The sequence below is a fragment of the Mastigoproctus giganteus genome, chromosome 5, assembly GCF_048544385.1.
Source record: "Mastigoproctus giganteus isolate SK-2022 chromosome 5, ASM4854438v1, whole genome shotgun sequence".
Taxonomy (NCBI): domain Eukaryota; kingdom Metazoa; phylum Arthropoda; class Arachnida; order Uropygi; family Thelyphonidae; genus Mastigoproctus; species Mastigoproctus giganteus.
In genome coordinates, this window is record NC_143579.1 from 136,076,260 (window position 1) to 136,095,101 (window position 18,842).

General features: G+C 37.4%; 1 protein-coding gene across 3 annotated transcripts in view; it reads left to right on the forward strand.

Annotated features, from left to right (window-relative positions):
- LOC150085722 (roundabout homolog 1-like) overlaps window positions 1-18,842 on the forward strand; it is a 1,418,757-nt gene that overhangs the window by 731,878 nt on the left and 668,037 nt on the right. For all 3 annotated transcript variants that reach the window (XM_090374199.1, XM_090374201.1, XM_090374202.1), the window contains exon 9: window positions 16,754-16,843. In XM_090374199.1, coding sequence (XP_090230325.1) covers window positions 16,754-16,843 — 90 coding nt within the window. The remainder of the gene's footprint in view (window positions 1-16,753; window positions 16,844-18,842) is intronic.

Sequence of the window (18,842 nt, forward strand, 5' to 3'; positions counted from 1 at the left end):
GTCAGCAAAATCTTTTTCCATTGTTCTATAGTTCAGTCTAGTCTTGGCATTAGTGACCCCACTCCAGTTGAATCATTTAATTTTTTAGAGAAAGGCTACCAAATTCCAAACCACATGATTCGGTTATAAATGGGTATTTATTTTCCTAAAATGAATATTTCAGTCCTTTTCTGCAAATTGGGCCTTTTATTCTGTTGCACAAATCACTTTAAATTCCTGTGTCTCATTATCAATGGTGAGCTGTAGTGGGCTCGCATGGGCTCACGAGAGCCCATTGTTATTTTGTTTTGAAAATTTGCGAGCCCATTGTTGAGACGATCATTTATTTTACAAATGAAATCCTGAATGCAATTATTGAGTATCCAGAGCCGAAACTACGGTGGGATGAGCGGGGCCCCATCCCCAGCATTGTAATGGTGCAATCAATCAGTTATGTATTTTAAAATTGTTTCATTTTTTGATTTAATTACAGTCAGACCTCTGTTTAACGAACTTCCGTATAGGGAATTTTTTTGATTCCCCTTGGTAATTACATTTAAAATAGTTTCTGTTGAACAAAGAAAATTTCCATGTAAAAAAAAAAAAAAAAAATTAATGGATTAGGAGAGACAACTGTGTATGCATTGTTCTCACCTCTGGCCTTTAGGCAATTTAGGTAATTAGAAAGTGCGTATTAAGGGTGAAAGGAATTACCATTTCACAATGTTAGTAATGTTCGTAAAACCTATGCAGTCACATACAGAGAAGTTGCGCTAGTCAATATGCTTTCCATAGCCAGTCAGAGGATTAAGAAGATTCTCAACACAGATTATAGCCTCTGGTTGACCTGTGTGGTGGTTGCCCTTTACTGCGACAAGAAGTCATATGGTTTTTGGAGAAGTGAGGAATCCACGATTTCCAGTAAATTTCTCTGTCTGTGTTTACTGGTGCCTCCATAGCCAGGTGGGCAGGAGCAGCAGTGCGTAGCACACACTTCTTGATTAGACCAGGTTCGAGCCCATGACCAACAAATACGGAGGATGCAGAAAGGTCAGGTAATGACCACCGCATATCCCCGGAGCAATATGGCCTTAGTTGCTGATGCTTCTAAAAACCAAATAGCAACAACAACTATGTTTACTTGATTACAGTAGCTGAATATCCTTGTGATTCCAACATTTTGCACAGTATTCAAAGAACTAGTGACAGTAGCAATGTAGAGGGGGATATTATTATTATCATCAATTTATTTCTCTGTTGGAGAGATCCCCCTGGGACAGACATTGTCTAGAAGGGTGAGAGTTACATTCTAAGGTGGAAGCGGACCCATGAGCTGTTGTTGTTGTTGTTATTTGGTTTTTATGAGCATTAGCAACTAAGGCCATATTGCTCTGGGGATATGCGGTGGACATTCCCTGACCTTTCCGCATCCTCCGTATTTGGTGGTCATTGGCTCGAACCCCTGTCTAATCAAGAAGCACACTGTTGCTCCTGCCCACCTGGCTACAGAGGTGCCCTGACCCATGAGCAAAAGGTTACAAAGTTCATGGGACGTTCACCCTGAAAGATTGAATATAGAATTTTGGAATACATGAGTAATTATGATTTTATAATAGAATATTTAAATTTTTGGCATCTTTATTGATTGAGGCAACTAAGATATTATATAAACTTTATGAAGATGAAATGTTGGCAGATTTTGAAACTTTGTCAAGCCTTTCACTGTGTAGAAAATGTTCTAAAATATAATGACATGCAAGCAATAATTAAAAAAAAAAAACTGTATCACCAATCTCCAAAAAACTAGCACGAATTAAGGATCATTGCTAAAGAACTTGATGTGGAAACTATAAAGATTGGTCGTGTGTTCGGGCCACGATGAGCAGCTTGTAGCTTGCGGACAGCAATTGTGGGTTGGAGGAATTATCCCGCTTTGTGCAAACATTTTGAATCAGAAGTTAAATATTCTGTATTGTTAAATCAACTTTTAAATTTGGAATTTCTTATCCATTTAGCAGTAATGATCAACATCCTGCAGTAGCTCTCTTACCTTTCAGAAGCTTTACAGAATGACAATGGTAAAAGCATATAAATTAATTATTTGAACTATCAGTGCTATTGCTAATTTGAAAAATTCTAAAGGAAATTATGAAGCTAAACTTGAGAGTATGTTGAAGTTGAAAGAATTTGAAGGAAACAAAATCGAAAGTAAAAAAATTACCTTGTGACAGGTTATTAAATGCATTGTTTATCCTTAAAGGATAAGTTATTAATGCAACACGGTGATTTTAAATTAAATAAAGAAAATAACAATACCATTGAAAGAAATTTTAAACTATGCTACCCGAAATCGTGGAATGTGAAAGAACTTTCTTCTCAGTGGCAAGACGTTGAAAACCAAATAAGAAATGTGTGTTTTCTGATAAAATTAATGATTTTAGAGATTTTGTCGAAGACAGTTTATCTTTAAAATCGAGTGAAATTACCTTTTCAATTAAGAAAGCCAGAAATATCTTTGAAACCATTATGATTAGCAGTGTTCAAGCTGAGCAAGCTTTCAACATAATGAATAATATTAAGTGAATAAATGAATAATGTTAACAGTTAAAGGATGACCATACATCTAAATGGAAAACATTGCTTAAATTTGATCCAGATTGTTACGTCAAATCATTCCTCTGTATTGAGGAATGATTTGATGTAATTGCGTAATCTGCACTCAGCTATTGAGCAAAGCAGAAGATCGACAGCAAATATTAATAAAGAAGCAAATTCTATATGGCAATTTTTAGAATAAATTTTTCTTGGATATTTGTGAAATAATTTTTTTTTCATGTAATCTGTGATTTTTGTGTACTTTTTCTAGAAAGTTTGTATTTATGTAATATTTGTTTTTATATTGTGGAATGTTTTGTGATAGTTTTTATGTTATTTCTGATATGGGAAATATTCCATGTTATTTTTTATTCGCAATATTAAAATTTTATCAAGAAAAAAATGCATCCATTATATTTCCCTAGTTGTTAAAAAAAAAGATGAATAAAAAAGTTGCGCATGTGCTGAGCCCGCACAGTAGATGGTTTATGCGAAACATCCTTTGCGTTTCTTTTAGGTATTTTGATTTGTATATGTTGATTACAAAATAAAAGAGCTTTTTTATTGTAAATATTTTATTGATCATTCACAGATCTTCATAATTTCTGGAAAAAAAGATACAATGGATTTAGGATAACTAAAGTAAGAGATGTATACTTGCGAGTGCAGCGTATCTAAATATCTCTGTAAATAGTGCCGATTGATGTACCGATCTTGTAGTTGAAATGACATACGCAGCAGTTAGGGGTGCCTAACAATGGAATGTATCGAAAATGTGATACGAAAAAAGAAATTGTTGACAGATATTTGTATTGTTGCAATCATACTTACTGCAGGAGTAATTTCAGGAAGCATGATTGCGACATCATACTATTCAAAAATTCTAAAAAGTTAGAACTCCAGACACTGTCGTATCCAGTTATAATTGTAAGGCGAGACATGATGACCAGGTTTTTTAGTTTTTTTTTTTTTTTTTTTAGATAGACCTATGAATGTTTTACACATTCACTTATACACATGGTTAAAGGGGTAATAAGCCGCATCTGTCCAACCCCCCTAAAACCGCCCATGACTCGAGATATCATACCGGTCACGAAAAATGCGTCACATGCACTAATCACACTGCTAGTGGTGCAAGCGTGGGAAGCGCCTCTAGTGGAAGCCACAGATGACGTCATTTCTGTGACCAATCAAATTTACTCAGTAGAAAATCGGAAAAGATGCGAGCCCATTGTTAAAATATTCACAGCTCACCACTGCTCATTATAGAAATACCAACTTCCTGCTGCATTTCTTCCTTTGAGAGTTGCATTTTCCTTTCATATTCCACTCACTGTATATTTTCAGATGGTTGCTTTTGACACACCATTGACTTCCTTTGTTTTCTCAGTTATGGCTCCGACAAAATGTGCTCCAACAATAACAGTTTTCTGATAATTTGAAAGATCACTTGTTTTCCCCAGGACCAGATAAAGTAAGAAGCTCCAGGAAAGCATACTGTATCTGATACTAAGAAACTGGAAATCATACCACTTGACAACTTGCATTTGCATATACACATTTAATTATCTGTTCAAACTAATTGCAAAAGATTTCAAGTTTTTTGGCCAGCAAGTGTATATAGCTGTGTTTTATATAAAGATTATATTGCTATCAATATACAGGAACTCCCCAACTTACTTAATACTTGACTTAATGCAAATTCGACTTGACGTAAGTTTTTGCCGGCTGGTGCAAATTGAAAAGAAAAAAAAAAAAAATGGAAACGTATTTTGCATCTATGGGGATAAATGGAGGTATTGTGACAATATTGTAATGTGAACCCAATAACACATTTTTTTTTTTTTTCCCCGTTCCAAGTCCTTGGAAGTTGAATATTATGCTGTATTACTAAGCTATCTCTCTGAAAGGTCATTTTTATAATGGAAATTACACTACTCTTTCATTGTTATCATATGTTCCAATATAAGAATCAGTTTTGAATGCCTTTGTGATATGTTTCTAAAGGATGTTTCTGGAGATCACGACCATAAAACAATTTGCACTTTCCGGTTTATTATGCTTTTATGGTAGTTGATCTAATTATAAACGAGTAGTAAATTTGATCTTATTGCATTTGTGATAATACTGATAACTGCAATTGTGTGGGTTTTTACGCTATTATGCTGAAATGTGTTCCTCTATACTGAAATCTTCAATCATCTAAAAAACTTGGTCCTTCAGGTTGTCACAGACATTCTCTCAGATATGCCAGACGAGCTGAACTTGGCTACCCATGAGTGTAAAACGCTGATGGAACTGATATTCGTGTCACACTCAAGTCAACTGTACCCAATTTCGGCAAAGTCCGGATGGTCTGTGACAGCCAAATCAGCGGTTGAGGTTTGGCACCCACACCACATGGGGGAACGCCGCCCTACTATGTTACCAGACAGTACTAGGTGGTAGATGACTCTCATCAACCGGTGCAGTACCACCACTTTGCTTATTGGAGGCTTGAAGTGGTGGTTATTGTTGTTGTTAGTTTGGTTTTCAGGAGCATTAGCAACTAAGGCCATATTGCTCTGGGGATATGCGGTGGTCATTCCCTAACCTTTCCGCATCCGCCGTATTTGGTGGTCATGGGCTCGAACCCCGGTCTAATCAAGAAGCGTGTGCTACGTATTGCTGCTCTTGCCCACCTGGCTACAGAGGTGCCCTTGTTTACTCTCCAGGGCTAAGTTCCAGTCATCAGTCATGCAGTATGACTGATGAGGTTCTGATGAACATCATGGTGAGATCCAATCTTCCTTACATTTCGAGGGTACAGCTCTAAAACGGTGTTTCCAGGCCAGCCGCTAGTTAGTACACCGGACTGAACCTATCGGTAACTCTCTAGGAGGCTTCCAGATCAGCTAGTGTATAATCTTGCTACCTTTACTCTGCCAGATAGTGACTGGAGAGAGTCCGATTAGTGTGTATGCAGGTGGCATTGTCGAGGCCACGTTATCTCAAGAATCTGGGTATATTCTTACCATGTGTACACCTCATCCAAAAATTTCATTACTTCATACAGCCTTTCCCCCCCTCACTTTTTCTTACTATTGAATACACCACGAATTGTTAAACTAATAGAGTAAACTTATCTGCAAAAAGATCTAAACCTCTGAAACACTTCCTAGTCCATTTCACAAATATACCTGTTCTCAATTCTAATCTCAACAATGTGCATTTCCACTTGCAGTCTGCCAAACCCCATGTACTTTTTCTGACAGAATCTCAGTTATCGGTTGATTCAACTACTACACATCTCAGTTGTTCAAATTATTCGCTGTATGATTCCTTTCGCCTCAAAGGTGATACTTGGGGATATGTCCGTTCCGATATTCCCTGTCAGAGACTTGGTAATTTTGAATGTCCTCTTTTTCATCTTCTCTGGCTTAAAATCTCTCTACCTCATTGTGTTAAATTCATCTGTTGTCTCTACTTTTCTCCTAACTCCACTAATCACTTGGAGCTCTTTGACTTCCTCTCTTTGCAACTTGACTTTCTCCAGTGAGGAGAAACTTTCCTAACAGTAATATTCCTTGGTGTTTTTAATGTTCACAAATCCAGCTGATTTCTGTTGTCTAGTCATACTGACCTGCCATACACGAACAAAAGCCTGTGAGATGTCAAGAGCAACAACTTGTGTTCACCGAACCTTTCCATTAAATTAGTCCATAAATGGGTAACATAAGCCAGAATATCACTAGTGGATCGACACTGACGGAATCCATACTGGCGATCGTTGATCAGACGGAAGATTTCTAGGTAGTTGAAGAGTTGGCGGTTAATTGATTTCTCCATTACTTTAGAAAGAGTAGAAGTAATTTCAATGGGACGATAATTGGATGGGAGGGATTTGTCACCCTTTTTAGGAACTGGCTGAATATGAGCAAATTTCCAAGCAGAAGGAAAAACACCTTTGGAATATGAAAGTGAAAAAAGGCGGCAAAGAATAGGAGTAAGTTCAGGAGCACAGGTTTTGAGAACAAGTGGAGAAATACCATCAGGACCTGGAGCTTTCTTAGCATCAAGATTCATCAAAATCCTTCTGATATCCTTTTGACGGAATACCACAGGAGGCATTGAATGGAGCGTGTTGGGAATGGTGGGAGGTGTTTTACCAAGATCATTAATACATGAGCTGGAAGAAAAATGGGATGCTAGCAGGTCAGCTTTATCCTTGGCTGAAGTGACAACAGAACCATCTGGTTTGGACAGATGGTGGGAGTACAGTTGGGCAAAAGTTGCAGCCAAAAGCTTTGGCAAGAGACCAGAATGCTCGACTACCATTAGGGCAAGAACAAGTTTTCTACTCTTAGCCTGTTCAAACTCTAGTTTGGACTGATTAATAACTGCTTTACAATTTTTTCCGGCTTTGGTGTAGGCAGAAAATGAAACTGAAGAATTAGAAACAAGCCAGTTACGATATGCAACTTTCTTCTCTTGAACACAGCCTTAGCACATTTATTGGAAAACCAAGGTTTAGATAAAGGACGATATTTTAAAGTGGAGTGTGGGATAAAGGATTCCATTCCTGCAAGAATAATTTCACTGACAGGATCTGAGCAAACGTTGACATCAGAAGTTTTGAAACAGTAATCCGACCAAGGAACAGAAGAAAAAAAGTCTCGCAGGTCATCCCATTTTCTATACTTGTAATGCCAAACAACATGAGGTTGGGAATAGCCATGAGATAAAGGTTCCATTGGAGAAGAGACAATCACCAAGTTGTGATCTGAAGTGCCTAAAGGACCTCTCACTTCGACCGTGTACTTAGAAGGGTTGTTTGTGAGAAAAAGATCAAGTGTATTGGCTGTATTATTAGGATTGTCCAGTATTCTTGTAGGTAAATGAACAATCTGTGCTAGGTCATTAGTAATTGCAAAAGCCTCAGCATCTCGACCTGCTGGGTCGGTGTGACTAGAAAACGGAAGCCAGCTGGAGTTGTTAACATTAAAATCACCAAGGAAAATTACCTCACTGTTAAGAAAGTTGGACTGGAGAAAGTCAAGTTGCAAAGAGAGGAAGTCAAAGAGCTCTAAGTGATTAGTGGAGTTGGGGGAACGGTAGAGACACAAATGAATTTGACATAATGAGCTATAGAGATTTTAAGCCAGAGAAGATCAAAGAGAGGAGATTCCAAATTGCCAAGTCTCTGACAGGGAATATCAGAATATCACAAGTACCACCTTTGAGGCGAAAGGAATCATACAGCGAATAAATTGGGCATCTGAGATGAGCAGTAGTTGAATGAACCGATAACTGAGATTCTGTCAGAAAAAGTACATGGGGTTTGGCAGACTGCAAGTGGAAATGGACATCGTTGAGATTAGATTTGAGACCACGTATATTTGTGAAATGAATTAGGAAGTCCTTGGGAGGTTTTGATCTTTTCGCAGATAATCTTGCTCTATTAGTTTGACAATTCATGGTGTATTCAATAATAAGAAAAAGTGGGTGGGACATGCTGTATGAAGTAATGAAATATTTGGATATGGCGTACACGTGGTAAGAATATACCCAGATCCTTGACATAACGTGGCCTCGACAATGCTCTCCGCATACACACTACTCAGACTCCCTCCAGTCACTATCTGGCAGAGTAGAGGTAGCAAGATTATACACTAACTGATCCGGAAGCCTCCTAGAGAGTTACCAATAGGTTCGGCCCAGTGTACTAACTAGCGGCCGACCTGCAAACACCGTTTTAGAGCTGTACCCTCGAAATGTAAGGAATATTGGATCTCGCCTCGACGTTCATCATAACCTCAAAAGTCATCAATCATACTGCATGATGGTTTCAATGTTGTTGTTTGGTTTTGTTTAGGAGCATTAGCAACTAAGGCCATTTCACTCCGGGAATATGTGGTGGTAATTCCGTAACCTTTCCGCATTCTCCGTATTTGGTGGTGACGGGCTCGAACCCCAGTCTAATCAAGGAGTGTGTGCTATGCACTGCTGCTCCTTAGCACCTGGCTACGGAGGCACCTACTGCATGATGGAAGAGATAGAGAAGGGTTGACCGGAACTTAGCTCTAGAGACTAAACATGGGTTCCACCACTTCAAGCCTCCAATAAGCAAAGTGGTGGTATTTCACCGGTTGATGTGAGTCATCTACCACCTAGTACTGCCTGGTAACATAGAGGGGTGGCATTCCTCCATGTGGTGTGGGTGCCACACCTCGACCCCTGCTTACATTGGTTCACACCTGGGTGGTCACCCACCATGTACTTGTGCATGGAGGTTATACCCAGGATTACTAACAGTCCGACCATCATGAAGGTGCAAGCAGAGGATTTTCCTGTCACAGACCGTCCGGACTTCGCTGAAATTGGGTCCACTTGACTTGAGTGTCACCCGGATATCAGTTCCATCAGCGTTTTAGACTCCCAGGTAGCAAGTACAGCTTGTCTGGCATATCTGAGAGAATGTCTGTGACAACCTCAAGGACCAAGGACCCCAAGGACAACCTCTTGTATGTTAATGACCTTCTTCCATTGACTGAAAATCCTATCCACAGTTTTGCCGATGATAGCATATTGCATTCCACTTTCTATTTTGAGAAATCCTGCCCCGTGCAATAAGCTTGAACTTCTCGAATATCCATTACCAATTCCTTAAATGCCGATCTCCAGGTAATTCTCCAGTGGGGCAAAGACAACTTAGTTAATTTCAATCCTTCTAAAACCCAGTCTTGTCTTATATTTTGCAGAAAGTATTCTTCTGCTCCTATGCTTATCTTTAGTGACACTCCGATTTCTAGGAAAAATCATATATCTCAACTTTCATTTTCTGGAACAACCTTCCTTCATATGTATTTCCTAAAAATTTCAGGCTACAGAAGTTCAAGTGTAATGTCAACCAATATCTTCTTTCTTCTTCTCAACCTCCATCCCAAACATGGTACTAAGTACTATAGGTTCTAATACATCTCATGTTTGCAGTTTTCATTTAAAAAAAAAAAAAATATATATATATATATATATATATATATATATATCCGATAATTCAAAATAAAACAAAATAAAATATAACCCAGTAGTATGGCAAAAACTGTAGTGCGAAAATTAACATAAAAATTACGTAAAATAAAATGAAACCGATATAATGAAACCGATATAAAATTTAAAATAATACCAATTATAATATAATTTAGCGGTATTCCCCTCTTGAAGTTACCAGTTCCGAAAAACGTGAAATATCACCAAAAAAGGGGTTAAAAGAACTACTAAGAGAAAAACTAAATATCAAAATAATAGACTGACCATTATGCCCCATATCGAAAGAGGACCACGAGGCCAATAATCGTCATGGAATCGCTGCATTTGAATCGCTATACAAATCTTGGCAAAGGCGAAAAGATCGAAGAACCAAACCACCCATTTCTCCTCCGATCGATCCACAAATGCAGAGGATTTGCACAGCGGTGGTCCTTATGCAGCGAGAAATAATTTATAGAACAGACAGCACTCTAGAGCAGATCCACACCACTGACATAATGTAAGCTTAGCCAGCTTATATAAAAGAAAAGAACAGATGGCGACACAGGCGCTGCTTATTTAGCATATCAACCCACTACTTTAAGGGCACATAAGGTGATATAGTTGTTCACGTTGGCACTAATGATGTTAAGAGTAGGAGGCCGGCGGAATTACTTAACAAGTACAGGTCACTGTTGAAAAAAAGCCGTGAATTAGGGTTGAATTTGAAAGTGTCTGCAATTCTGCCCAGACACGATAGGAGGGAGTATATGAGGAGAGCCCTGTCGATCAATTCGGCCCTGGCAAGATTGTGCAAGGGTCAAGAGGTAGAATTTTTTTCAGCCTGGTCTGTACTTGTTAACAGGAGAGACTGCTTCTACAGAGATGGGATACACTTAAACAAGGAATCTTTGTCAAGGGATGCAAAGAAAAACAGCAAAGAGTTCTTTACTTATGTAAACACTAGAAGGAAGGGGATGAATCAGATTGGTCCACTTGATATCGATGGGTCAACTGTTGATGATCCTGCACAGGTCATCAACAGTTGCTAACAAACTGAATGAATATTTTGCATCGACATTCACACATGAGGAGTTATTCAGCGAGGGGAATGCCAGAGGTGTATTCAACTCTGGTAGTAAGCTAGAGAATCTTGAAATAACTGAGAGGAAAGTGGAGGAGAAATTGTTGAACATAAATACAAGAAAGGCACCTGGGGTGGATGGGATCTATCCAGTTATATTAAAGGAGGCAGCAAAGGAAGTAAACAAACCCTTAGCCATAATTATGAGAGCTTCCTTGGACTCAGGGGAAGTACCCATGGACTGGAGATGTGCAAATGTGACCCCAATTCACAAAGGAGGATCAAAGGGCGACACAAGTAATTATAGACCTGTTAGTTTAACTTCTGTTCCCAGAAAATTAATGGAGGCACTGGTTAAAGAAGCACTGCAGGATCATCTAGACAAGACTTCAGTTATAGCTCAGACACAGCATGGTTTTGTAAGGGGAAGTCTTGCCTGACCAATTTGATTGGATACTATGATGCAGTCACAAAAGAACTCGATGCAGGGAATAACTTTGATATTATATACTTGGATCTTAGAAAGGCTTTTGATACTGTTTCACATGGAAGACTGCTGCACCACTTGGAGCAGTGTGGCATTGGAGGCAAATTGCTGCTATGGATAAAGGGGTGGTTGAGTGGGAGAAGACAGAGAGTGGTAATCAATGGACACTGTTCATCGTGGACTAATGTTATTAGTGGAGTCCCTCAGGGTTCAGTATTGGGTCCATTATTGTTTTCTGTTATAAATGATATTGATGATGGTATATCCAGCTTAATGTCCACGTTTGCAGATGATACGAAGTTTGGCAGGGTTGTCAAGCACACTACTGACACTATGCTACTGAAACAGGATCTGGAAAGATTGAGCAGATGGGCTGAGAGGTGGCAAATGAAGTTTAACATTGACAAATGTAAAGTACTACATATGGGAAATAGCAACCCCAGAGCAATGTATCAACTCTGTGGTAGTACACTGACAGTGGTAGAGAATGAAAGGGACCTGGGTGTGGTTATGCAGGCAGATATGAAGTTTTTTGAGCAGTGCAGACGGGCTGCAAGAGTAGATCATGGTGTATTGTCGATGATATACAGGAATTTTTCTAGCAGGTATAAGGAGGTGATTATTCCCTTGTATAAGGCATTGGTCAGGCCACACGTAGAGTATTGTATACAGGTCTGGAGGCCTAATTTCAAGAAGGATGTAGAGATGCTGGAACGAGTACAGAGAAGGGCAACAAGATTAGTGAATGGAACAAAGGGGTGCTCTTACGAAGAAAGGCTTAAGTTTTGCAAATTACAGTGTCTGGGGACTAGGCACCAGCGAGGTGATCTGATAGAGGTGTATAAAGGCTTGAATGGTTTGAGCATGCTCAATGCTGATGGGATTCTTCCTCTTGCTCAGAATAATCACCTGAGAGGGCATAAATTCAAATTGAGAAAAGACAGATGTAGGATAGACGTGGGGAAATTTGCCTTTAGCCAGCAGGTGGTTGGTTGGTGGAAAAGACTTCCAACCCTTGTCGTGGAAGTTGATAGCCTAAATAAGTTTAAGGCTCAGCTGGACAGGTATTTCGAACGAACAGAGGGGTGGAGTGGAAGTGGTTATTTTTTATTTATTTATTTATTATTATTATTATTTTTTTTTTTTTTTTTTTGCTGATGATGCATAAGCTTGCTTTTTCTTGCATCAAATGCCTCTACTAATGCTACCACTGATTTATATTTAAATAATGGCTTAAAAGTTTAACATGAAATAAGAAAATAAAAAAAAAAATTATTTATTTATTTAATTTCTTATTTTATGTTAAACGTTTAAGCATAACTCGTTATGACAAGTTAACTCGTTATTACAAGACAAGTTATTACAAGATTATCAATCTTACTGCCAGAGTTGAATACACCTCTGGCATTCCCCTCGCTGAATAACTATTCATGTGTGAATGTCGATGCAAAATATTCATTTAGTTTGTTAGCTACCTGAGCAGGATCATCAACAGTTGAACCATCGATATGAAGTGGACCAATCTGATTCATTCCCTTCGTTCTAGAGTTTCCATAAGTAAAGAACTCTTTGCTGTTTTCTTTGCATCCCTTGCCAAAGATTTCTCGTAATCTGCCTTCGCCTGCCTAACCTCCTTTGTAACTCGGTTACAGATCAACTTATATCTATCATAGGCTTCTGTGTCACGTGTTAATTAATATGTATCCCATGCATATGTATCCCTCTGCCATATGTCTCATTAGTTCATCTGACATCCACTTAGACCTAAACCTTGAACATTATTTCTTAGTTGGTATGTAAAGCCTAGTAGCTTCCAAGATAAGTTCTTTGAATGCTTCACATTTTGAATTTGCTGTTGGTAACATCATTAGTTGGTCCCACAGTATAGAATTTAAATACTGTCTCAGTGCATCGTAGTCGCCTTTACGAAAGCAATAACCCTTCCCTTTACCCCTAATGGTAGTTACCTCTTTGAGTAAATCCCACTTCAGCACACTGTGATCACTGCCACCTAGTGGTTCATTTATCTGCAGATTCTTAATGCATGAAGAATCTCTAATGATAATCAAATCAAGAGTATTGCTCCCTCTAGTTGCCTCCCGAACATGCTGATTTAGAAAACAATCATCCAATAAATGCACAAAAGCCTTGCTAGTGTGTGAGTGACCAACCCACAAATTACAGTCAATATCTGGGCAATTAAAATCCCCCATTATAAGACTCTCTGATTTACTGGCCCACTCTATTTCCGTCTACAGTTTCTTATTATACTCCTCAGAGTCATTAGGCCTATAGCACACTCTTACTCTCAATTTTGATCTCCGAATGCTCATGTCACACCAAACTGACTCGACACTGCACTGTCCAGCGATGTCGATTGGCTTCACTTCCTTGAATTTTATGTGTTTCTTAACTAATAGCATAACCCCTCCTCCCTTCCTATCCTGTCTATCCTTTCTGTAGACGTTGTAATCCCCAAATTTCAGTTCTGCATTACTTATATCTGTGTGACACCACGTCTCTGATATCCCAACAAAATCCGCCTTTGATGCTTTGAGCAATACCTCAAATTCATCAAATTTATTTACCAAACTCCTAGCATTGGCGTACACGCAAGTATACATGCAAGTGTTCTTTTTCTTAGCTACCCTAACACAACCCATGTGTTTACTTGTACCCCAATGACTCCCAGCAGTCTCTGAAATATCATGCATCTTATTTTCCAAGCTGCTGCTCATTCCAATAGAAGCAGTGCAAGAATCACTTTCACCTCTGCCAGTGTCTACTGTTAATCTATTAGTCCTTGTATTCCCCCATTCTAGCAGTTTTCCGACCCACCTAACACTGCCTCGATAGCATCAGCAAACACCCTTTCTATTTAAGTGTATCCCATCCCTGTAGAAGCAGTCTCTCCTGTTAACAACTATAGACCAGGCTGAAAAAAATTCTACCCCTTGAGCCTTGCACAATCTTTCCAGGGCCGAATTGATCGACAGGGCTCTCATCATATACTCCCTCCTATCGTGTCTCGGCAGAATTGCAGGCACTTTCAAATTCAACCCTAATTCACGGCTTTTTTCCAACAGTGACCTGTACTTGTTAAGTAATTCCGCCGGTCTCCTAGAAATGAAGATGAAAATGATTAAGAAGTATGAAGTTTATCATTTATTGCAAGGGAATTGGGTCTTGTTTTTTCAACAGTGAATACTATTTTAAAGCACAGTGCGTATTTAAAAAAAAACATGTCAAAGGATCAGTGCACTTAAGATCAATAGTGATCACAAAGTTGCATTAAGGTGGTATATCAAAGATTGAAAAGCTATTAATAATATGGAAATCAGATTCACAAGCAAGTGCTCTTGAGTCCAATGGCCATTCAAGCAAAGGCAAGAAGAAGTATTTATGAAGCTATTAAGGATAAAAAATAAATAAAAAAAATATATATATATATATAAAAAACAAATTTTCAGAAAGTTCTTTTCATTCCTATTTATGTATTAGATTGATGAAGGGAAAGCGACCAACAAAAAGTGCAAGTGGTGGTAGTGTCAGGAAATGAAACAAAATTGATTTAGAAATGAAGATGAAAATGATTAAGAAGTATGAAGTTTATCATTTATTGCAAAAGAATTGGGTCTTGCTTTTTTCAACAGTGAATACTATTTTAAGGACAATCAAAGGATCAACACACTGAAGATCAACAGTGCTCACAAAACGGCATAACCCTAAGCCAAGTTTGTAGCAAGCAACGGTTGGTTCAAGTTGCTAGTGCTGATTCTGCAACTGCAGAGAAATTTTGTGATGTGTTGGAAAAAATTATTGATCAAGACGGCTATTCAACGCATCAAATTTTTAATGTTGACGAGACTGCTCTGTATTAGAAAAAAATGCCGGATAGAACATTCTACATTGCCAAAGAGGAAAAGACAATACCAGGTTTCAAAGGCTTCAAAACATAGGGCTACTTTCATGTATTTAAATAGTATTCACTGTTGGGGCTAATGCAGTGGAAGATTACAGATTAAAACCACTTCTTGGTGTACCATTGTGGAAATCCTTGTGCACGTAAGGGTATCAATAAAGCCACCCTACCCATTAATTTCCATTCAAACCAGAGAGCATGCTGCTTCATTCCCAAGGTTGAAAAATATCAACAGTGACCTGTACTTGTTAAGTAATTCCGCCGGTCTCCTAGAAATGAAGATGAAAATGATTAAGAAGTATGAAGTTTATCATTTATTGCAAGGGCGTTTCTGTCAAGAGTTTGCTCTATTTGGTAATGTTTCTTGACATCCTATGCATATAGATAATTTTAATTTGAACGTGAGAGTCATATCTGTACCACCAAACACGACTTCACTCATCAAACCTGTGGATCAGGATGTTATTTCAAATTTAGAAGCATCCTGTTTACTCAAAACGTTTGCCCAAGCATTGTCTGCAGTAATGGATCAGGGTGTTATTTCAAATTTAAAAGCATCCTGTTTACTCAAAACGTTTGCTCAGGCATCGTCTGCAGCAGATGGTGAGAAAAATTTTACGTTAAGAGACTTTTGGAAATCTTACAATATTTACCACGCCATCTTAATAAGGCCTGGGTGGAAATTACTAAAAGTTGTTTAAATGGCACATGGAGGAAATTATGCCTGCGGCACGTAAAAGGCTTCGAAGGATTTGAAAAAGATGATTCATATGAAGAGGTCAGAGATAAGATTGTAAAGGTTGCAGAGCTACTTCAGTTGGAGGTTAATGTCAAAGTTGTGGAGGTGTTAATAGCAGAAGAAGAGAAGGAGTTATCTAATGAAGAACTTATTGAACTGCAGGCAGCAATAATGAAAGAAGAAAATGTTGACTCAAGATGAACCAAATGAGGATCCGAGATGCTTCATCACCAGAGAGATGGCAATGGCATTTCATGAAATTGCATCGGCAGTGGCGAGAAATGAGAAGATGGATCCTGACAGTGGTTGATTCTTAAAAGTTAACAGAGGGGTGAATGAAATGCTTGCTTGCTACGATGAAAAGAAAAAAGCCACCGCCAGTCATCCATTAATATGTTCTTTCTTAAGGTTGAGCGACCCACTTCTTCTAAATCTCCAGAACCCTCAACTTCCGCTGCGGCATACTTATCAGCTGAAGACATCGATTCTGGCAACGATGCTCAAGAGGTAAAACCTTCTGACAATTATACCTGTCTCCTCTCTTTTTTTGTAATTTTATAATTTTGAAAATTTTTAAATTGTATGCTTTTGTAATTTTGTACATGAGATAAAAAATTTAATAAATACAATAAATAATTCTGTTTTCGTGTTCGTCGAACATTGCTTTTTTGATCAATTCAATCAATTCTTCGAGTGCTGCACAAGCATGGAGGAAATTCCAACTTATGTAAAATCTGATTTATGTAGTATTCTCTGGAATGCAACCCTTATGTAAGATGGGGAGTGGCTGTAATGCAGTGTTGATGAGGCATCTATTGAGAATAAAATATTTGTGTTTATCAGGTGTAAATCAAATTAAAATTTTTGATCATTTCTTCTATAAACATATGATCATATATTCATTTTTAAAATTTAGTTTTTGAAAATTTTGTTGCTCAGATCTTCAAGCATCAGATTCTAGTATTTATACTTGCACTGCATCAAGTGAAAGTGGAGAATCATCATGGAGTGCTTCCTTATCGGTAGAATGTAAGTATTTATTTTAAAAAAAAATTGATTTTGATAAATTTAGGATTACTGTTGAAGGTGGCAAAAGATGCAAGGATACAAGAGTATATGACAACAGCAAAAATACAGAATCTAATAATTAATTTGTCTTATTCTTCCTAAATTTATTTGAACTACCCACTTTCTCAACAATAAAAGAAAGTTTGTTCTAACAATAAATCACTGAAAGCAAATTTTTGAAATCTTTATTGCAATAACAATAATAATCGTAGAAGAGTAAGAGAAATTTACGTAAGTAAATTCAATACGTTGCATAGAACACTTCCTTATGACATGCTCCAGAAATTAAAACGTATATAAATTTAACGCATAATGATTTCAGTAAAAAAAAAAACAATTAAAAATAATTGAAATATTAATTTAAAAACAAAAAAAAAATTAGCATAAATTTTGAAAAATGACTTTCCTTCCGGAAGCTGACAGGGCTTTTTGACCCTAAGTCTTGATCACAGGTATGGAAATTATGGAGTATTTGTGAGCGTGGATCTTAAATAGAAAGATTGTTTGTCTTCGCGCATTCGCATAAAAGATCACAAATCAGAGACTAGATATGAATGGCAAATATTAATAAATTCTAATGTAATTTAAAAATGTATGTTTTTCATTTACAGCATAAAAGGCTAATTCTTATCTGCTGAACGGGGAGTGCGGACTCAGGACACATGCTGTTTTTCTCTCACATCCAGCGGGAATGGAGTAGAGCCCTGATAAGACGAGTCACAATCACTGCAAGAAATGTTGTTTACCAGTCATTTATTTGTGTTGTGAAAGAGGAAAGGACCGAGTGATTGTTCACTATAGTGTGTAATTTCTGTATTGGTCTGACCACAATTTTAAATTCGGTATCTTTAAAGAATTTTTTAAGCTGTTTGTACCCCTGTTCAACATATTGGACAGAAATAAAGAATTTTTTTTGATGTTACTATTGTTGGTTTATGTAATTTTTTGTATCCTATACATAACTTGTACCCTAATCCGGTTTATTGTAGCACTAGGGTAATCCTAGTTTAAGAATCTGCTGGTTAATATCTATATTTATGAGTCTAAATCAGATTTCTTCATTGAATATTTATAGACATTGAGAAATTGATTAAAAATAATAGATCTTTTGTAGGTGAATGAGTGATATAATTTAGAAGCATACCAGTGTTTGCTGGTTTACGATAGATGTTAAATTGCATTTTATTCTTGTCCCAATTAATCGTGAAATTTAGAAAATATAACGACTTTGTATCGGCATTTTCCCTTTCCAACATAAAATTAAGTCTAGGATGAATATTATTAAATAAATGCAAAATGTCTCGAATAGTGCAACTATCAGTTATTACTGATAGCTGTCTAAACATCATCTAAATACCTCCAATAGTGTGTGATATGGGGTAGTAAAGGCATAAAATGTATATACACTCAATCATTGAGAGATAGACCTCCGATATTAAATCGTTTAGACTCAATTCCATTGGCAAACCAAAAATTTGTTTGTTTACCTTGTCTCAAAAAGTGATATAGTTGGCTTCAACTGAGTTTAATGAAGGGAAAAATTTCTTTGATTTGAAAAATTTTCAATATCATAACTAATTGATATAGAGTTATCATTTAACATATCCCTAATAATATCTAATGTGTATTCAATGATTATATTTGTATATAACAAAGTAACATCCAGTGAGAATAAATTATCATTATCCCCAAGTCCTTAAGGTCATTAAATAATGTATCGTAGTTTTTTTATACCAAATTGTATCGCCTGTCTAAAGAGTTTTATAATATTATATGCATGTGTGGCTTAGAATGCAAATGCGAAGTTCCTGTAGAAAACAGTGGGCTGGATAGGAAATCCAGTTTTATGCAGTTTTACCTAAAAGACCAAAAAGTGCTGGGATGTTGTATGTTCTGGCCTTCAATTCCTTTGACTTAGACATAGTAATGTAGTCATTTTTTATATATATGGTTAACGTTT